The sequence below is a fragment of the Bos taurus genome, chromosome 1, assembly GCF_002263795.3.
Source record: "Bos taurus isolate L1 Dominette 01449 registration number 42190680 breed Hereford chromosome 1, ARS-UCD2.0, whole genome shotgun sequence".
Taxonomy (NCBI): Eukaryota; Metazoa; Chordata; class Mammalia; order Artiodactyla; family Bovidae; genus Bos; species Bos taurus.
In genome coordinates this window covers 76,047,213-76,069,762 of record NC_037328.1, presented here as the reverse complement: position 1 = coordinate 76,069,762, position 22,550 = coordinate 76,047,213, and the positions used below count along the sequence as shown (strand labels likewise).

Below are 22,550 nucleotides of genomic sequence, written 5' to 3'. Positions count from 1 at the left end.
TCATAAAATGAGGATAATAATAATTTCAACCACATTGCATTGTCCTGAGGATAAATGAATTGGTATACATTAAGCACCTAGAATTGTGCTCAATAATAATTATTATTATTGTACAAGTAAGTGGAAAGCTTATATTAATTAACTCACAATGCCCCACAGCTAGTAAGTGATACAAGTAGAATTCAATTCCAGAAAGCTTAAATCATTAGCTTATATTTTAAATGTATTTAATTGTACATATTATATGTTTTAAACAGTAAATATTTTTTGGACACACAATGTAGGCACTCCCAATAAGGCTTACAGAGAGGGTGCATCCTATCTCCCAAACATATTAAGACAGCTCAGAACTGTTTTGACAATTTCAGACTACAGAGAGAAAACTCTGCTTTTTGCTTTTCTCAAGATAATACTCAGACCAATGATGAAGAGGCCCAGGAGCATCACATTAACCTTGACCCTCTTAATTTGTCATGCTGTTTTGCCTCCTCATCAAATACTGTCAATCACAATGAAAAATCAGTATTTTACCTCAACTATCTCATTCACAGAATGGCAATTAAAATAATTTTTCCCTGTATGGAATCATTGGTCAGTGAAGTGGCAAAGTTACTGAATGTCCATAACTACTGGAGGACTTACTGAAAATAACCAATGACACTGCCTTTCGAGCAGCACCATCTTCAAAACTCAGGTTGAAATTTTTTTATTTCTAGAGATATACTAAGAACGGTTACTCTTCAGGGATGTTAAAAAATCACCACATTATATTTGAGTAGGAACTAATTGCTATTAAAAGTTAAATAAGTCCTAGAAATCGGGACCACAACCCTGCAGTTTCTTGATATATTGAGAACATTATGACACTGAGATTAAAATAATTAAATTCAGTTGGTTTCCACATATATCCCATCACCTTTGCAACTCTGGGTTATCACCCATTTTAATATTTCTGAATTTAACCAAAACTCATGTATGACATAAAAGTCATATAGGAAGTTCATTTTTCCTATAAATTTTACATATGTTTTAGACCATAAAAACTCCAGAGAGTTATTAAACTATGCAAAGGGAGTTGAATTAATGTTTTCTGAATCATTGCTATGTGAAATCCAAATTAATATATTATGTCCCTTACTTAATAGATTTTATAGAGCATCAAGGGGTTCCCTAGTTGGTAAAGAATCTGCCTGCAATGCAGGAGACCCAGGTTCAATCCCTGGTTAGGGAAGATCCCCATCACTGTCCTTATTATTAAAACCTAAAGATAGTAACATCATAAAAATATGTTGAGAAAAGAGTTTAATATCATACATTTTTCTCTTTCCCTTTCTTCAATCATTGTGGGTTCACCTGCTCAACCATTGTTTCTATTCTTTACTGCCTGCCACTATCACCAAGATTTCTCAGACATTTTTTGACTTCCTCATGTAAAGTTTCATGTCTTTATATTTTAAGAATAATAAAGGCTATGAAAATACATTTTTAATTTCCATTTAACTTTTCAAAATTATTTTTGCTGTGTTATTTCTTATTGTCACAATATTCCTGTGAATTAAATAGATGTAATATGTGAATCATTTAATAGATAATATGAATAATTAAATAATTTTCACATAATCACGCAATGAAATCATTTGAGATTCAAGAGTATAAAGTCTCCTTCAACCTAAATCATTTTTGTAAATGAATAAGAACACAGGCTTTGAGAAGAATCTGATCTGCCCAAAATTTTACACACTTTTGGACAAAGCAAGCTCCAGGTCTCAGCCTCTGGACTTGTAAGCCAACATTTTCTTCATAGCCCATAAGATCTGTGTGCTAAATTGTTATTGTTGACTTCACTGATTATCCATCTCTTAAACAAACAGAAATAGTATCTCAGACTTTATGAAAATCTTTGTTTCACTTCTGTGAGAGCTGATATACACTCTTTGGGGGCAGTTTTATTTGTGGGTTTTCACCTTCTGGGTTTCACTGTAAGTCTTCACACTAATAACGAAACTGGTACTAACATGGAAGTTTTTCTTGGTTTGAGGTCAAGTCTAGATACAGCTGCTGTGTGTTACTTAGTTTCCAGAATAAATGTTCGTCTCTTCCTGATACACACTTTGGAAAGGATCCTAATCTGCTTTTTACACAATGTCCTTCTCAAATTGGTAATATATAGGACCAAAGTTCTGAGTTTTTAATAGGTTTCAGTTCTAAGCAACTCAAATTCAGAGTGGTAAGGCACTGTAGCTTCTCTAGCTGCAGTTAGCAAAGTTCTAGGTCTCTGCTGTTGAAACAAGATGCCAACTTAATGAAATGTGGTAAATATGATCATTAATTGTGCTACCCCTTGCTGCCACAGTGCCTTAAGACTTTTAATAATGTAAAACACATGTTGTTGCAATATACTGACAATTTTTATTTTAGAACAATATTGACACACTATCATTCTGACAAAGCAACATACCTCTCAAATAACAGAAATATTATGTTTAAATGCCAGCATATATTTGGATCCTTTAAAAAGAGCAAAATATACAACAATTATCGACATGTTAACAATAAACAGAAAGTAGTAATCAAATTTTCTTTATCTTTCCCTTGTAATGGCAACATCCTTTGACCTAAGATTGGAAACTCAAAAGAAATAGAGGTAGGAGAAGAAAGGAGGTGTGGGTTCAGCATAAGCACCTACTTGTTACATTTAAAATACACTTTTTAATAAATTTTTATCTGAAATTATCATTTTACATTATTGTCTCTGCAATAAAAGACATGGCACTTAAATAAAAGCTATAATGAAACCTCATGTAATTAAAGTTTTAGCTCTTCTCAAGTTGATGGATTTCCCCTTATGCAGAGGTCTCATTAGCTATAACATTTTCAACTTTCATTTTTGCAGACACAACTTCCTTGGGTGAAATGTCACAGAAACATGGAAGATATTTTGGTGAAGTTCTTCACACTTCTTAATGATTAAACTTCTAAGGAAACTTCTGTCATCCTTTCCAGAGCTTGAACTTCTGTTTATCACATCACAGTATTGTTATAACTTCAATTAAATTGTGCAGATAATTTCAATGCATGGATATTTTTAAAATATATATTTTAGTTATTCATGAGTGGTTACTATACCCTAAACATTACTTTTTAACAAACACAATACAGTGATAATGCTTTCTGTGTGCCTTTACCATTTACATATATGAAATTGAGGAATAATAACTAAAGACTGACAGATTTATTTCAGTAGAATTTAGGTACAATCCATTTGATCATCACTGGGGAACAAGGAAAGACAATGCTGTGTATTTTCTCTTGAAGACTTTTATTCCTCTCTTATCTTTTCTCTGTGAGCCTCTTGGGTAATGATTATGAAATTAGGCTTCTTTTACATTCAAATGTCAATTCGGTTCAACCAACTAAAACACAATCCCAGTTCCAGATATAAGAGAAAAACTCTCTGAGCAAGAAAAACCAGCAGTAATTCAGCCCATAAATTTTATTCTCCCAATAAATTGAAAAACACTGCAGGTCAGAGCACACTGACTTAGAATCAGGAATCAAATAATATTATTCATTTGCCAAGTTTGGCTATCTCGTGTCCCCTAACAGCTTTCCATTTCTCTAAATTATAACTTACAGTTAATTAAGAGTAGCGGTGGCTGATTAGGAGAGCTATTTACAGAAATAACAGATGAAATTGTGGAGGAAGTCAAATAGGAAACCACCAGAGCTCTTGGGGCCAGTTCAATTCACCTAATTGAAGCACAGTACATTTTAGCACATTACAATAATTCTTCTTAATGTTAACCACCCATCTATGAATCCATTTAATCTGTTTCATATATTGTGTTTAATAAAGCATTGAAGAGTATAATACATTTGAGAATGATTTCTTTAAAATGATTCAAATTATTTTTAATTCGCCTATGAAAGCACAAGGTTTGGTATTCTGCAAAGCAGTCCTCAGCAAAAACTGCATTGTTGCTGTAATTTAAGTGCCTAAGTCCATTATGCATTGTATATGCTTTAAAAACATACAGAGAATTTATCACTTGAACAAGAGATTTAGCATAAATTAGCAGAAGTTGAAAAAGCCTCTAATGCTTCTTTAAACTCTAGTAATCACTGTCAAGCAGACCTGATATGTGAGAAAAAAAAAAAAAAAGTTTGACCAGTAGAGAAAGGTTTATTTTAGCCAAAAAGGAAGAGTGTAATGAGAAGGTTCAGTTATACTGGAAGAAGAGAGAAGTGAGTAGTTGTTGATCTTAACTAAAAATAAATCAACATACAATCCAAAGAATAAAATAAACTCAAACACAGAAATGACCATATATAGTTAGCATTGTACACAAAGTGATTTTGTATGTAGTTTCTTTGGGGGAGAAATTTTCTAACTGCTGAAAATCTTTACATTTAATTTAGGCAAAAAAAAAAACTGAAAATGAATTATTCTTTGAATTGTAAAAGAGGAACCTTAGCAAAGAAAAGTAAATTTTGAGAAAGCTCACAGATTCTTTGATTTCTGTTCATAGTCTTGCACTAGAAATTTAGCAGTGGTACACAGACAAAGATCCTGCAGGACTTACTATTTGAAAGAATTATTTAAGTTATAATTTATCTTGCCCAACTTTGTGATGATTTATAGAAATGTATCCTATTCCTTAGCAACTCTTTCATTTTTCTTCCATTTGGATATTTGTCAGACTCTGCCTGCAATGCAGAAGACCTGGCTTTGATCCCTGGGTCAGGAAGATCTCTTGGAGAAGGGAATGACTACCCACTCCAGTATTCTTGCCTGGAGAATTCCATGGACAGAGCAGACTGGCAGGCTACAGTCCATGGGGTCACAAAGAGTTGGACATGTCAGTGATTAACACTCCACTCTATTCCAATCCAACTGGGTGCTGCTGCTTCATGCTTTGACAAAAGGTATTAAAACCTAGTGTAGCCTAAAAATTTCTCATGGTAAAGACTTAAAGTTGGATTAAAAAAATTGATTTCCTATCTACTTTAATTTTTAAATTCAAAATTATGCTTATGGGCTTCCATTTTAACTAAAGTAAGAAGTCACAATATATTGATTTACACTTTGTTCTAATGTGTAATGCATTTGTCTCATAGCATATACACCAGACTTACATGAAGAAAAAAAGAAAAATGTTTTCTCTATTTGTAACTATTTGATTTCATATTTTAATTTCTACCACTACTTTATATAGAGTAGAAAATCATGAGCGGTATTCTAGTTTAAAATATTTGTTTAACATACCAGGAAATTAAGTCATAATTTCTCTTAAGAATATGACAAGTCATCTCATCAATTTGTATAATGTATTGTGTATTACTAAACCCAGCTATATGTCATTGAAAGTTACCAGCTTAAAGGGACTTTTCATCTAGTTTCAAAGAAATAGATTACCTTTTCTTCCTCTTTGTTCCTGTGTGAAGCTTCATGGAGAAGTGAATAGGGATTTCTGAATTTTGGTGTTGATTACATAACTAATTTTTCATGGGGGATATTAATTGCTGACTACAAAAACAAAAAATATCTAGGGAATTCTACCTTTACTTTACAGATATTGTTGGGGAATTAAACTTCTTAAGGCAAATTTAAAAAAATAACAAATTATAAGAAAAACTATTAATAACTTTCTCTAAAAGGAAAAAGTATCAGAAACTTTTTAAATAACATTACCCATAACGTTTAAAAATGCTTGAATATCATTCAACTGCACCAAAGTTAATAAACATGAGATGATGAAAACAGACATTTTATCTTTGTTTACAATAATATCATGCTTGTGTTCACAGCAGATGTAAATATGTGAGAAACATTCAGGCATTATTAAGTCAACTGTGTATTTATGTACATTCAAGTGGCTCCTAACAAGTTTATTTAAAGCACTACAGGTATATTACTCAACTTGGTCTGATTTATGAATTTTTAAATTGTTTTTCACTTAATATCGCTCATTCTAGGTCATGAGATAGTTTTATTGTTAAGAACCACACAATTAGCATATGTAGATAAACTACATTTCCCTTGTACTGTGATATAAAGGAATGCCCATAGACTATCTGGCCATTGATAGTCTACCATTGATATTTTTTAATTATAAACTTCCTTTGACAATGTTTTGGTGTCAAATAAAAGTGACAGGTGGCAAATAAAAGTGAAGTTGGATTCCCAGCCTTGAACTGATTAAATAAGTTTGTTCAGAGATAAATAAGAGCAGTTTAATGTGAAGATGTGAGAAAGAAATGAATGAAAAAAACTCAAAGAGTTTTATGTTTTGTTTGATGTTTTTAGTACAGTGAATCTAGTCTCTCACTGACATGCTAAAAGTCTCAATTTCTGATACTGTGGTGAAGGCAGAGATAAGAATTAAGGGGCCCAAAGGCAAATTGTTATGTAAGAAAATTTTCTTAATATCTCTCTCTCAAACACCTAGTACTACTTTTTCCTAGAGTCCGATAAACAAGACTTCTGCTTCCTAGTAATGCAGTCATTTGGTAGTAGGAGTCTTATTGACAGTTATCCTAATGAACAGAAAAGAGATAGTAGCCAGCAGAATCACACACACAAAAAAGGGAAAGAATAAAGATACATATTTTCCACATAGGTTCAGACAATATAATATAATTTTCCAAAGCAATTTTTAAATTTTTTAATTGCTAGCTCAACAGCTTAGTCATCACTGAACAAAATGACATGTAGACAATGAATTTATGGAAAGCATACAATAGATACAGCACTCTCAACTTTAGCTCTACAGAGTCATTCTGATAGTCCATGCCATTCAAGTGCAGCTAATTTGTCACTACGATTTGCAACATAAACTTTGAGCATGTAACAAACTTTATAGACTGCCACTATTTTTTTATGCTTAAAATAGCTTCAATCTTTAAACAGTAGAGTGGGCAGATATATAACTTTTTCTAATTCTTAATCCTTTTTTGCACCCAGAGCAAAAACTTTAGACACAGTATTTCCAAAAACAAGCTGAAAAAGAAACAAAACAATTCTTCATTAGAAAGAGTTTTGATAAAAATATTACATTTAAATAAAATAGTTTAAGTATGCCTGAGTATGAGGAAGTTTTCTAAAACAGATATTTAGTGGTAGTCAGCCTCATATGGATCTTTAAATTAATTAAAATTAAATAAATTTTTGAAGATTCAGCTTCTCTATAATACAGACCAACTTTTAAGTGCTCAATAGATGACCATAATGGACAGTGCAAATTTAGAGAACGGTCACCTCATTAAAGAAAGTTCTAATGGACAGCTCTGTTTTACATTATAATGTATGTAATACAATTCAAAAAATACAATAGGCCATCCTACTAGAGGCACTCCTCTATTTTAGAAGGGCTTCTCTGGTGGCTCAACTGGTAAAGAATCTGTCTGTAGTTGGGAGAGACCTGGGTTCGATCCCTGGATTGGGAAGATTACCCACTCCAGTATTCTGGAGAACTCCGTAGACTATTCCATGGGGTCACAAAGAGTCAGACATGACTGAGCGACTTTTACTTTCTATTTAGAGTTGGCATAAATCACTTCATGGGAAATTGATGGGGAAACAGTGGAAACAGTGTCAGACTTTATTTTTCTGGGCTCCAAAATCACTGTAGTTGGTGATTGCAGCCATGAAATTAAAAGACGCTTACTCCTTGGAAGGAAAGTTATGACCAACCTACATAGCATATTCAAAAGCAGAGACATTACTTTGCCAACAAAGGTTCGTCTAGTCAAGGCTATGGTTTTTCCAGTGGTCATGTATGGATGTGAAAGTTGGACTATGAAGAAAGCTGAGCACCAAAGAATTGATGCTTTTGAACTGTGGTGTTGGAGAAGACTCTTGAGAGTCCCTTGGACTGCCAGGAGATCCAACCAGTCCATTCTAAAGGAGATCAGTCCTGGGTGTTCTTTGGAAGGATTGATGCTAAAGCTGAAACTCCAATAATTTGGCCACCTCATGTGAAGAGTTGAAAAAAGACTCATTGGAAAAGACTCTGTTGCTGGGAGGGATTGGGGGCAGGAGGAGAAGGGGATGACAGAGGATGAGATGGCTGGATGGCATCACCGACTCAATGGACGTGAGTTTGAGTGAACTCTGGGAGTTGGTGATGGACAGGGAGGCCTGGCATGCTGCAATTCATGGGGTCGCAAAGAGTCGGACACAACTGAGTGACTGAACTGAACTGAAGTCCCAAAGAGGACTAAGCAAATAAGCAAAATCAGTGATAAATACGCTTCTATTTACTGGAGGAAAAAGAAGGAAGAGAATTTAAACTTCATTTTGCAAACCACCAAATGATATTTATGTAATTTGATTGTCAAATTGAGTCTCACATTCTGATCATAAAGTGATTCTTCAGAAAAAAGTCAAACTAATTCAAGCAGCATTTTAATCTTTAAATGCATGAATGAGTGATTTTAAATCTTCTGTGGATTGTTCCCAATCAATTGTCTGACTTAACGTCAGCTTCATCTAATTAATTACAAATTTCTCTAATTTCCTTCAAACTAAATGTTTTATAAAATGAAGACCTTGGGGAGATAGGTCTTTGATTCACTATTGATTAATGGGATGCACAATAAAAACGAGTTGAAAATTCATAGGACAGTTAAGACACTTTTTGCCATAAATAATAAAAGTCTATCTTCTTGCCCGGGTATCTCTCCCTAACTCCACTTACTCTTTAAACTGTTGCCTTAGTGCTCATGACCACATATATACAGAGTGTTACGATAGTACTCAGAGTTTACTTTTCATTCCTAAAAGAGCCAGAGTTTTCTTTCAACAAAACACACTCAAATCCTATGAAAGCAGAAATTTATTTTCAGACAGTAAATTGAGGAGCTTGGTCCTCTAATCCAATATTCTTTTTATATTTTGGAAAGTCCCTTTCTGTCCCTTTGGATATCTTTGGATATCTCAATCAAGAAGGAAAATATAAATCTACACATATCCAAGACTTGCATCTCAAGAGCAGCTTGGTTCTGGTGCACTGGAATATACTTCCCAGTTGAAGGAAATCATGAATGATATCACCAGTAGAACCAACTCCTCACTGCTTATCTATCATTTATCATTTATGTTGGGGGGGGGGGGGACACCCTAGCCAGCATTCTTGTGGTTCTCTCTTCTAATTCCTGTTTTAGCATGATGCTTGGTGTTGGACAGTTGTATCTTTAATGAAAGGAAGGATTTACCAGGTGTCTGTCAAGTATATATTAAATGATTAAACAGATAACATTATTTCACAGACATTTAAGATACTCTAGCTTTAAGCTGAATCTCTGAGTTCATTTCACCTTCATATATTGTTGTTCATGGTAGACTGTTTCTAGTTATCCCAATAAAAATGACAGATGTGATGTGGATTGCTCCTGTCACCCAGCCTGGGCATCTAATTCATATGTTTATCACTACAAATATTTAATTTGTTCCTAGTACATGCATAAATGCTTTAATATCTCCTTGCTTAAAAATAATCACAAAGCTTCCTTGACCCCTCCAAGTTACTCCAGCTAATATTCCAACTTTTACTACCCTTCAGAACAAAATTCCTCAAAAGAGTTGTCTGTTGTTAGTCATTTCTGTTATTTTATCATATTCTCCTTAACCAAAAGTCCATCAAATAATTCTTGTTGAAATAATTAAAACCCTTCCCATTCCTGTTCAGATGAAAAGTCTCAACTCTCATTTTACTGGACCTACCATAGCTTTAGGAACAGCTGAACTATGTCTTTCTGGAAACAGTTTTTCTGTTTGACATCTGAGGCATTTTTCTCCTTGTGGCCTTTTTCCACGGTAGCTGCTCCTTCTCAGTCTGTTTTGCTAATTCTCTCTCATCTGCCCAGTCTCTAACCTTGGTGTGACCTGGCACTTGTCCTCAATATCTTCTGTTTTATATCTACCTAGAGTGATTCCCTAGAGAGTTTCATCACAATACCAAGCCATGCTGACATGCAGGTAACTGTCATATTTAGATCTCCAGTCTGGGCTACTTCCCTAAGCTCCACATTTATATACTCAGGGGTTTACTCAAATTACTACTGGGAAGATTCTGTTATACATGGCATAACAAGCTCAAAATGTCTATAGTAGAGATAGGATTCTCCAACTGTTCATTGTGTTTCTGAGCATTTTCCAGGTGCTCCCCTAATCCCATTAAGTTAGACTGAAAACATGTGCCTAATTTGGGAAGGTAAGGATGCGTTTTCCTCCATATCGTTCCTATCCTGCCATCGGAACACGTGGTGCAGGCACAAAGTGAAGGAAAATAACCAAGGTACACAAGGCTTCATGTAAACATGAAATAAATCTTAAACCAAGTTACACCACTGAAATATTAAGGTTATTTTGCTGATGTGGTTTGCCTAATTTATCCCAAATATACCTTAATAACTTGAAGGAGGGTGCTACTCTAAGAGGAAGCTAAGTCATGGCACAGCCTCAGCAACTGATTAATGGCAGACAAGGAAATTGATGTCACAGGCTGGAAACAAGAAGAGTCATTTTTCAAAGTAGCAAAATGTGTGGTAAAACTGACATCTATAACAGTTCAGATTCAGAATGTGTTCCTCTGGAACTTCTAGAAGAAAAAGGTAAGGAAATAGAACATTGGCAGTATGTTTAGGTTTCTGGTGGATACACTTAGCCAGATATTACAAGAAATAGTAAGCTTAGGGGGAAATGGTGTCTTTACAAATAAATAAAAATGAAACAAAGGTAGTTCAGAAATATAAGACCTTGAAATATTTCAAGAGCTGTTTCTAGATACCAAAACTATAAAAGGGATTTAAAATGATTCTGAGTGAAGTCAGGTAAGTATCAATTGAAATAAGGAATTCAGGGCAAAAAATTAGATTAAGTGTTACTTTTCAAAATATATTCTTCAAGGCAACTCAGTTGGGGGTGATAATACAAAATAGTTAAAATAGTTTTTTAAAAACTGTGTAGCAATAATTGAGAGGCTGTCTAAATTGGTACAAGAAATCATTGTCAAAGACACCATAAACCCTAGAACTAGAAACATCTTTGACACTTTAAAATGAAATAAACCTTGGGCCTCCAACTTTGTGAGAGTAGGAAGAGGCCTGAGAAAACCATTCAGGCCTCAGAGAGAATACTTCCCTAAACGCACATAAGCTGTGTTGAGGGATGAAAAATGAAAAAAAAAAAAAAAAAGCAAAACTTCGGAAAAGATGGAGCCAGGGGAAACAGCACAATGGACAGAAGACTCCTCCTACACACTAGTAGGTCCTAAGCAAGAAACTTTTCTCCATCTCCAGAGTAAGAGACCTGTACAATATTTGCCCTGTGGGATTTCAGAATTGCTAGAGGTTACCACTCATGTCTCATGTTCTTTTCCTTTATGAATATGATGACTGATTGTTGTTATCCTTTCCCTATTCCCATGCTAATTACTGAATTTGTCCTTTTAGCTAATAAGTCTGTGAATGAAGTGGAGCCACATTGTATTTGACAAAAATTAGTATCTCCTGGAGAGCCTGTTCTTTGTTCAGGGTGCAGCAGTGAAAGGAATTTGGGGTTGTCTCTAATAGAGAGTCAGTTGAGTACAGTCTATGTGGTTAAGAAAAGACCAAAGGATTGACTGTGGTGGAGGTGGTACTCCCCATGTACTTTTATAAGTGCTTTCTAACTTTTATTAGCTTGTTCTTCCAATATGTTGGTGGCAGCTCAAGTGACTAATTAAAGGCAGTGGATCAGTAGAAGTGATGCATGTCCCTGAACTGAGGCAACTAAGGGCTGAGATTCAGCCTCTATCCCTCTCCTTCATCTTGGTAATCTTGGAGGCAGTCAAGTTACAGCAACAATCTAGATGACACAGTCACAAAATAGAAGAGGCTTGTATTAATACTATGTACATTGAACTTTATGGATTTCCTTATATTAAGTCTCTGAGATTTGGACTAAAATTTGTAACATATCATAGCCTAGGCCATACTGACTATGAAAAGATTCAACAAATCTCTATACCAACTCTTTCCATCACCAAACCCTTGCACCATGTTGCCTCCTCCAACTCTCTGTCCATGGAATTCTCCAGACAAGAATACTGAAATGGGATTCTCCAGACAAGAATACTGAAATGGGTAGCCATTCCCTTCTTCAGGGGATCTTCCCTGATGAGAGATCAAACCTGAGTTTCCTGCATTGCAGGCAGATTATTTACCTTCTGAGCCATCAGGGAAGCCCTCAATAAACAGAAATTGCCCTTTTATCCCTAGTCACTTAGAACAAAACCTTGGAGTCTTTTACAAACCTTCCTCTTTTTTCACAACTCATATATAATTTTAGAGCAAATTTTGTTGACTTTTTTTTTTCAAAGTATATCTAGTATCAGACTCCTTCTTATCAATTCACTACTGTCACCCTAATTAAAGTTACCACCATTTATTATCTAGATCCTTAGTTAGCCTCATTAAAGGTCTCTGCTTGCATTTTTGCTCCTTTTTGCAGTGTATTCTGGAGAAGGAAATGGCAATACACTCCAGTGTTCTTGCCTGGAGAATCCCATGGACAGAGCAGCTTAGTGGGCTGCTTAACATGCATGCATGCATTGGAGAAGTAAATGGCAACCCACTCCAGGGTTTTTGCCTGGAGAATCCCAGGGACAGAGGAGCCTGGTGGGCTGCAGTCTATGGAGTCGCACAGAGTCAGACATGACTGAAGCGACTCTTAGCAGCAGCAGCAGCAGTATATTCTCCACTAAACATCAAGATTGGTTCTGTTGAATCTTAGCACTCACTTGCCCCAAATTTTCAGTGATTTCCCATATGATAATTGTTCAGCCACTAAGTTGTGTCCGACTCTGATTATATGAATTGATTATAAGGAATGAGAGAAGCACACCAGACTCCTCCATCCTCCACTATTTCCTGAAGTTTGCTCAAATTCATGTCCATTAAGTCCATGATGTCAACTAACCATCTCATCCTCTGCCACCCCTTTCTCATTTTGCTTCAGTCTTACCCAGTATGACCGTTAATAAAAGCTAAAGTCCTTAAAAAGCCGGAAGATTCTCTCCCTTCCACCTTCCAATATATCCTCTACCAATGTCCTTCAGGCTCTCTGGTTAAATCACTTAGTAATTGGGTTATTTTCAGCATGCTACTTAACCCCTCTGAGATGTAATTTTCCCATCTATAATATAGGCATAGTAATAGCTATCTTATGGTGATTATGATGAAAATAAAATAATAATTATAGTAATAATGATCAAAATGAATTTTTAAAGTAGGGCTTACATAGTACTGATTACATGCCAGATATTGTTCTAAGTGACTTTCATATATTAACTTATAAAATCCTCCTAACAATCCCATAAAAATGATTATTATTATTTGTATTTGGGGGCAAAGAAAATGAGGCACAGGAAGTTAGATAATTTCCCAAGGTCACACATATAGGATATATCAATATTACAATTTAAACCCAGGCTGTCTAACTTTAGACTCTATATACTTAACCATAACAACCTGAGATAGTAAAATATAAAATGTCTGGTATATGCTGTGTCTAAAGAATGCTGTTTCATCCTTTTCCATGGTAAAAACCGCTTTTTTACAGCAGTTAAAGACAAACCTGAGAGGAAGGGGACAAGTGAAAATGAATAAAACATGCCTTAGCAAATCTCATATCACAACATGAATAAAGAGACATATATGCAATTTTTTCATAAACAAGAATTTTCCAGGAATGTTATAAAAAGAAATAGGGATCCAAAAGACAGATCTTTCTAAAATTAAATATTATGAATCAAAACCTGGACTAAGTGCTATAGCAATGAGAGTACTCTTTACTCTCCAGTGTTAAAGCAAAATAGCAAGGGGGAGACACAGTTTTAAACAATGAAAGTCTAATTTTACTTAAATCTGGAATATATGACCTTGCTCACCATGTTGTATGCGTGACAGAGTTCACAGACATTTAATGCCTTCATTTGAATGTCTGTGTACTCAGTCACTCAGTCATGTCCTACTCTGAGATCACATGGACTGTAGCCCGACAGGCTCCTCTGTCCATGGAATTCTCCAGGCAAGAATACTGGAGTGGGTAGCCATTTCCTTCTCCAAGGGATCTTCCCAACCCAAGGATTGAAGCCCAATCTCCCACATTGCAGGCAGATTCTTTATCGTCTGAGCCATTGGGGAAGCCTTCATTGGAATTTTTTTTTTTTTTAATAAGAGCTTTGATCTGATCATCAACATAAGATAAAGAAGTGTCAACTTAATTTCTTCCCTTTCAGAAATACTTGCAAAAGTAATCTTAGAATTCAATGTTAAGACTTTGAAGTGAAAACTTACCTCGCTTATTAGGATGGGAAGAAGATAGACCGTCTATCGCATAGGACATCTCAGCATCCTTTGCTTCCATGAGCTGCTCTTTCAGCTTTTCCAGCTTTTAAAAATCGAATATGAAAATTATTAGTCTTTAATAACAACAATACCATTTTCTATGAAAGAAGAAAGAGCAAGAAAAGGAGGAAGAAGGAAAGATGGACAAAAGGAAGGAGGAAAAAGCAACAGAAAAGGAAATAAGAGTAATAAAAAAATAAAAATAATTAAACAGAAAAATAAAAGGAAACTTGCATTTAGAAACTGACTGGAAAGGTCCATGACTCAACAGACAATCAGGAACAAACAGGTTTATGGTGAAGGAAGTCAAGTCTCAGTGTTCATTAATGGGAAGCCTGTAAACACAGCCTGTGTAGCTGGACTTGATTTGATGTCACCCAAAATGACCAGTCCTTTTCAAGGAGTTTCAAAGACTTTATGTGTATGTTTGAATTTCCTGAAATATTTGTCCTTCCTAGTGGGAAAGGAGTATTTTAAGACCCTAAGGTTTCCATCCAGAGTGTAAGCCAAGTTGATCTTTATCAAGATCACTGATTGCCTAAACCCTGGAGATCTAACTATCAAAACAGAATTCAGCTTGAGCTTCTGCATGTATCCGTGTCCTAGCTGCTAATAATTGATGGGGCATACTTCTCTCTCACAGCCACATGGTTTATATGATAATGAATTTGCATGCAGTTGTGTTTGAAAGAGTTAAGAAACAATCTAATGCAACAATTTTCCAATTTTCCTCATAGAGAGAAGTTGGGGGATAAGGTTGCTAAGGGGTTCCCTGTACCAAGGCCAAAGACAGGTCAAGAATGCAGCACTTCATTCCCTCTCCTCCCAAACTAGCTGCTTCAAGCAGAACAGCTCCACTTTTATATGTTTCATTTACTGGGAACACATACAATTTTGTTTGGAGAAAAATATTTCCACTTTGCAAAGTAATAATAGCTTTTGAAAACCACCAATCTAATTATAGTCTCCTATTTTACAGATGAGGAGATTTAGATCCAGAGAATTTTAATTCTTCCATGGTCTCCTAGGTAATTGGAGAACTGGATCTAAAATCCAGATTTCTAGACATTTTATCCCATGATCACTTCAGTTATAGTTTTGTCTTGTTTTCCTTTTCTTCCTTTTTTAGTAGAATTTGATTGTTTTTCCTAGTGAATTACTTCACTCTTTTTCTAGCAAGAATAATAGTTTTAAAATACAGTTATTAATAATTTTAAAAACTACTGTTTCAAAATAAATTGTCTTATAATAATTATGAAAATTGAGATTTTATGTGTTTCACATTCTCACCTGGTTAAGTTCCTCCAATTTGTCAGCCAGTTCTATATCTGCAAGACACATTTGTCATATGAAAAGTATACATTGCAAGTAATATTTAATTCACTTCAGGTCACACATTCAGAAAGACAAGGTATTTTTTTTTGTATGATTTGAGATCACCCATGTATCTCTCATACAAAGCCCCGAATATGTTTTCAGTGTCTGTAATGTTGAAATATAATCAGTACTATAATGAGCAAGCATTTAATTTCTATCATAAATACAGAGTTTTCTTAAATAGGGACTTTCCATAGTTCTAATAAGGACTACTATTTAGAAGTAAATTTTTACACTGGCATGGGGACATTCTCATGAAAAAATCTTAAGTAAAAAAAAAAGGCAGGCCACAAATCTTTTCTGTAAAATTTAATCAAGAGGGAAATTTCCCAAAATACTAATAGTAATGTCTCTGGGTTTTACAATTTGAGTACAGATTTTTCTTTTTATAATCATGTTCAATTTCCTCAATGAAACATCTTATTTCTAATTTTTAAATCCTGTATTTTTAAGTATTTATCTTTTAACCAGTACCCTGTCCCATGAATAGACAGTTTTTTTAGAACAGATGTTTTCTGAGAGAGCACTACATTATCATATTGTCATACTGTCTCTCGGGTTAGACTTGCTAAATTTCTGACAATATCTATCATTTCTTGGAGACCAATCTGTTGCGTAATTGTAAATCAGATTATCCTGTACTTCAAAGAAAAAAAATAAATAAAAACTTTGGTGGAGCCTAAATTTCTCAATGGTTTCTACTCCAGTCATTTCCCAAATTGAAAGAATCTGATTGCAAAATAAGTGCCACAAAACCACAGTTAATTTGAGAGATTTCTAGTGGAAACTTATTTCAAAACATTTAATAATACCCTGGAAGCATTTAGTAAAAGAAAATATTAACTGTACCTGTGGGGAGTAACATAGATGAGAGGGAAAAATATAAGTAAAGATAACTGTTTTGTAACTCGACAATTACTAATCCCATTAGAATACTCTAATTGAACAAAACAAGATTTTAATGTTTTTTAATAACGCCATTGTTTTTAGCATGAATATGAAATAACAGACACTTGAGCCTTTAGTGCAGCTTTAAATCAGTAATTATTGCTTTCTTTAGTATAAATTAACATGTAGAGAAAACAGGTCAGAAGATGGAATAAATAATGTTTGACATTATTCTTAACTCACCAATGTTGGAAGGTCTTTGGAAGCCAAAATTTTTATTCAGTAGAGCCAGCAATAGTTCTTCACCATCTGCATCTTCTTTATCTGGAAGCAATTCATTTCCTGTAATAATTACCTCAGTGTAGTGAAAGCTCTTTTCAATCTGTGTCACTTGAATGTCTTTCTGATTAAATAGATTCCACAGGTAACTATTAAGGTGTATGTGTGCTCAGTTGCTCAGTCACGTCCGACTCTTTGCGACCCCATGGACTATACTGTAACCCCCTAGGTCCCTCTGTCCATAGAATTTTCCAGGGAAGAATAATGGAGTGGGCTGTCATTTCCTCCTCCAGAGGATCCTCCTGACCCATGGATAGAACCTGAGTCTCTTGTATCTCCTGCATTGACAGGCAGATTCCTTGCCACTGCACAACCTGGAAAGTGTGTGTACTTGCCAATAAAATGTGTATAGAGAGAGATGTGTAATATAAAAAGACAAGCTGTTTTAAAAATCATTGAATGTATATGAACACTCAAAGAGAGATTGTGAGAAAGAGAAAGAAGCAGAGATGGAGAATATATCTGGAAGTTTACAGTCTAAAATTTACCCGTAATTATTTCTGCCTTCGTAGAATTACAGAAAGTTGTACTTTCTGTTTTTTCATCTGTATTTAAAATTTTTTTCTACTATTGTGTTTAACATAAGAAATATAAATTAAAAGTTGTTTTTAAGATAAAAATATAAAATTTGACTTTGAGATTTTATGCACATATAAATATGAGCCATTTTGTATTCTGGGAATTGCCTTGAACCATCGAAGGCAACCTTGTGGAAGTGGTCAGATGGCGCCTAGTTTTTCTGTGATCATAGCTTTACATCTCTGTCCATTTACCTCCTAACCCACTCTCTCAGCACTCTAAAAACAGAAAAATCAACCAAATTTTCCTAAATATTTTGATTCTGGAGTAAAAATCAGGACAATAGACTTTATTCAAGCTATAAAAAATGAAGATTCAACAGGATTGTAATGCAATTAAAATAATAATTAGTGCCTTATAAACAAAATGAACTTTGTAAGGTGGCCTAAAATAATCAAACCTTTATTATATAATTTTTATAGGATCAGTCTTCCCTCTCTTTTTCTCCTCATGTTACCAAACCCAGGTCTAGCTTCTGCCACTCAAAAGCCATTTAAAGAGGCCAGCTTAGTGGAAGGAACGTTTGCTTTATTTTGGATGCCAGCAACCAGGAGGGTTGGGGAGGGCAGAGACCTGTCCAATGTCTGACTGCCCCCTGATTGTCAGGAGGCATGAGCTTTAACAGGCTGAGGGAGGGGGCTACGCGCATAAACATGTCAGCTCTGATAGTCATTTTGAAATTGGTTATCAGTGGTCTGACCAGTGTAATCTTGCTTATTTTAGGTACTGTTAATCTTCAGTTCCAGCATCAGTTTGTTTCCATTTCTTTGAGGCCAGTTCTCAGAATTGTGGCTGCTTATCTCATGACTACAGTCTGGTCGTCAGGTAGTTAATTTCTCCACCTGATATTTCAGTATCTATAAGACAGCTCACAGGATATGGCTCAGAATATTATCTATAGCCCTTGAGAAGGAACTAAAGGTCCTTGGTTATGCTTAAAGACTACATTATTATTATTGGGCTTCCTTTGACTGTTTCCCTTTGTTTCTTCATTTTCTCAGTTCTCCGACTAAACTTATTCTTTGTCTAAAGTTTTTCCATAAAAAAAAAGGAAGTCTGAGGACATGGGCAAGGGGGTTGGGGGTCAAGGACCACAAGGTCCTGCTCCATTTCAGTCATAATAACTGATATTGTGTGGATAAAAGATAGATTAGTGAGTTTAAAATTTAAAAGCGGGAATATTGAGGCTTCAGTTAGAGAAATGGCTCATAATTTAACTAGACTCTTCCTTTAAATTGTCTCCTATTCCCTGCATCTCCAAAATGTCAATTAATGAACTCAAATAACTAAATGGCTAATTAAAGGAATAAACGATTTGCTGAGAAAGACAATACAATGACTTGGGGTAGGTGGCATCATCAAAAGTTTCTACACTGACAAACACATTTATTGTTGCTCAATTTCCTCAATTTTAAAGTTCCTCAATTTCCATTACTTCATAGGCATAGAAATTATTTGTGAAATTCTGGGGTACTCTTTTCTTTGAGTAGTTAAAATAATAGACTATCAGTGGAACTTTTGCTTAACATCAATTAAACAAAGACCCTCAGGAATAATTTAGTTTAAGAGAAAGATATGACTATGCAATAGTGTAGCAATTTTTATTATAGCTATTTATTAAAATGTTAAATTATAATTTTAAAATGCTTTCATTGAAAAAATGAGGAACACTGTGTAGCCAGGTGATAATGATTATTTGTTTTATAAAGAGAACTGTGATAAAAGAAACAGACTCCTCGCCTTCAATTTAGGGAATTTATAAAACTAGGAGGAAGGTAACTAGAAAATGTTACCTTCTGAACCTTTTGTTGGCTTAATTTACAGTCCCCTTCTCTGTGTGTTTAAGTGGAACATTTTTCAAAAGAGAAAATTAATGTATTTACCATTCTTTACCCATTTGGTTTCCAGTGATTACACACTGTCCTCAGTAATTCTTGTCACTACCTTTTAAGAAAACCACCTTTTGTAGGAAACTCTGAGGAGAAGTTTTTTCAAGAAATTAAAAAAAATTTTTTTTTCTAAAGTAAGACATTAGAAAGATAAGAAAAATAGTAGAAAATAAGTCTTTTTTCTCATTTTTATTTTTAGTCTTAAAACAGATACAGCTTTAAGAGAAAAAATGCATGTAATTTTAATATTTCTGTCTTTGAACTAAAAGTTAGCGTTGATAAAGAAACTGTTTGAATAAAAACCTGCCCAAGTGCCGATGTCCCTTTAGCAAAAAGGATGGCAAAGTTACTCAGAAATGAGAGAGTGATTACTTTTGCAATATATAGGAAAAAAAAAAAAGAAAAGACTCATTACTACCTGAGACACTGAAGCGTAAAAGACGCAGTTGTATCCTTGCTTGACATTTGAATGTGATACTTTTTATGAGATATAGATAAGAAATTTTGCCAGAAAGAAACCTGGAACACCCTCAAATGATAATATACCAAAAATTTTTAAGTAGTCTTTCTAGTCATGACATTCACTGCTGTTCATTTCACAGTGGGCAATTTGTCCAGTTTCAGGCTTATGAGTTATGCTTTCATGTGACCCCAAAACCAGAGGAAAGCTGGCAGACTGTGTTCTTGGTCTTGGATGGTATCTGACACAGAGGATGGTGACCCCACCTTTGTGGTCTGTCAGTGGACAAACGCTTATTTGAAAACAGTGTGTTAAAAGACTAAAATAAGTCAAACGTTTAGTTGCTTTGAAAAACGGTGAGAAGTTCACTCTAATCCTGGACAATTTAGATTAGAAAATAAACTTCCCAATAACTTGCCTTCTCTATTTACGTATAATGAAACTGAGATCAAGGGGTCCCAGAGAGAAACCTTTCCTATATGTTGCCAATGATATATGGACATCAGTGTGTGGTATTCTGGGGTCAGAGATGTTATCTATTTGTAATCTTGTAAAAAGTTTGAGTTGGATTTTTCTGTATTTCACATACATGATATCAGAAGTTATAATACTGTTACCACTAACATCCTCATTTTGCAGAGTCTTCTGTGAGTGGCCAGATGTTTCCTTCCTCACACATTTATGCTGTGAAGAACATTGAAAATCCCATTATTTCATAGGAAAAGCAATGAAGGCCTACCAAGTACAATGATTTTGGCTGGCCAAAGTCAAAATGTGAGTGCCAGGGATAAAATCCAGATTCTTTCATCCCCAAGCTTGTATTTAGGTCTTGCAGTTAGGTCCCAGGCTTGTATTTGTTTTTCAAAGGGAAAATCCCTATAAATAAATAACAAGGGTTTATGCAATTTTATTTCCACTCTCAAAAGAACTATTCTAATTTCCATTGACTTTTAAAGTCTCATTTGAGGCAAAATGGTCTAGTAAAGTTGGATTAGATCTGAAAGAGGAAACTTAATTCCTTTCCTCAACCCAGAGTCATGTAAACAAAATTTATTAAATTCTGTCTTGGTTTCCCTAAGAAAGCAAAAGCAAAGGCTGTCTCCCTCCCTCTTCCTGACAAAGAGGTCAGTTAGATGATAGATTCAAATTGGATGAGATATTAAAGAGCACTATTTTTAAGTTACTATTTTTAAAAGGTAAAGACATATATAAAAGTTTCAATGAGGTTAGGTTGTTTGCCTAGTAAGTCAGCATTAAATCTAACTCCACTGATTGCCAGATTAAAAGCTATTTCCACTACAGAATGCAATGAAAAATTTTTTTAAAAGATCAAGTTCCAATATGACCAGAATAGAAACTTATTTTCTCTAAATTTATCATGGTATTTGTAGATGTCAAAAATTACATTATTTCATTTAATATAAGTACCCTAAGTATTTAGAAATCTGATTACAGTCAGTGAATAATGTGGGTGTTAACATTCTCCTCCTGAAAGTACTATATAAATTTCCCAATGTATCATTCTCCCCAGGTCTCTGCACATACAAGTGTTATCTTGATATGTTCTCAGAGTCATTCTCCTTTTTAAGTGGTTTATTAGTAATCTCACTGGATGAAACTCTTTTTTCCCCCTGAAGATATACTTTTGAAATATGCATTGCACTATATTACTATTTATACATCCCTGTCTTTGATAATGAAATAGAAATAAGAAAAAGATTTCCTTTGATTAAAGACAAATGCAGTTGAAATTAATTTAGTACAGTGTCAGTTAAAATTAATTAACTTGAGAACAGCATCACAGATTACATTTAATTTAAAACAGCAACTACTGAAGTGTTGTCTGAAGATTAAATTATATTGATGTTTAAAACATTATTGCCATAATGATAGAAAAATCAAAGTAACGCAAATAGGATAAGGATTATTTACCTACCTGTAGAATTTTACATTCATGTGTACATACCTTGAACAAAATATGGCACCCCATGCACCGATTCTAAAAAGATCATTACAGATAACAAAGTTAGGAGTCCAAAGGAAAGAGTGGTTGATAAAATCACGTTCATATTAAAAATCTTCTTCCGTGCTAGCAGAGAAACTGACTATCCAGGTCAAGACGAATATTTCAATGGCTCTGGAATGCTGCAGAGATCACTTTTAAAAGGTGGCAAATGTGCTTCAACTACAAATGATCTGAACAAAGGAAAAAAAAAAAAACCTTGTAAAATGTATTGCTCTCTGTCAACATGATTCACTACTTGGAGAAGTGACAGGTTTTCTACTCAGGCAATGGCAGGAAGAACCCAATCAATATATCTCATATCTGCCCATTTCACTAAAAGCAGGCATTCCTGTTCATGCACACGCACTCAGACACATGCACCTCATAAAGCTAAAACTAAGACTAGAGAACCTGTCAGTTAGATTTTCATAACAATGAAATGGGAACAACACCTTTCATTTGGCTAATTTAGAACCCAGTATAGTCTTCTGGATACTGTTGTTATTTGCAACCATCACTTCATTTTTAACCAACCAAACAGATTTGAGCTGGGAAGAGTTCAAATTTGAAATGAATCATAATGGGAACATTAATGTCTTACTCTATCATTTTGCTGCAGCCA

The 22,550-nt window shown here is 34.6% G+C and overlaps 2 protein-coding genes across 3 annotated transcripts in view; one reads left to right on the top strand and one right to left on the bottom strand.

Annotated features, from left to right (window-relative positions):
- Positions 1 to 3,871, top strand: part of OSTN (osteocrin) — a 36,222-nt gene extending 32,351 nt beyond the window's left edge. Inside the window, exon 5 of the mRNA NM_001098935.1 lies at positions 2,894 to 3,871. The gene's annotated coding sequence lies outside the window, so the exon portion shown is untranslated. The remainder of the gene's footprint in view (positions 1 to 2,893) is intronic.
- A 2,746-nt stretch (positions 3,872 to 6,617) lies between these two features.
- On the bottom strand, positions 6,618 to 22,129 carry UTS2B (urotensin 2B). 2 transcript variants are annotated; one of them, XM_002684834.6, is made up of 5 exons: positions 21,890 to 22,129; positions 16,900 to 16,998; positions 15,682 to 15,719; positions 14,341 to 14,434; positions 6,618 to 7,000 (listed from the first exon to the last, which is right to left on the bottom strand). In XM_002684834.6, the coding sequence occupies exons 1-5, from the start codon at positions 21,990 to 21,992 to the stop codon at positions 6,975 to 6,977; spliced, it is 360 nt and encodes a 119-aa protein (XP_002684880.1). In that variant the 5' UTR covers positions 21,993 to 22,129; the 3' UTR covers positions 6,618 to 6,974. The 2 variants fall into 2 exon arrangements, with proteins under 2 accessions (XP_002684880.1, XP_015327589.1); XM_015472103.3 differs by having other exon boundaries at positions 16,900 to 16,980.
- Between the last annotated feature and the right edge of the window lie 421 nt (positions 22,130 to 22,550).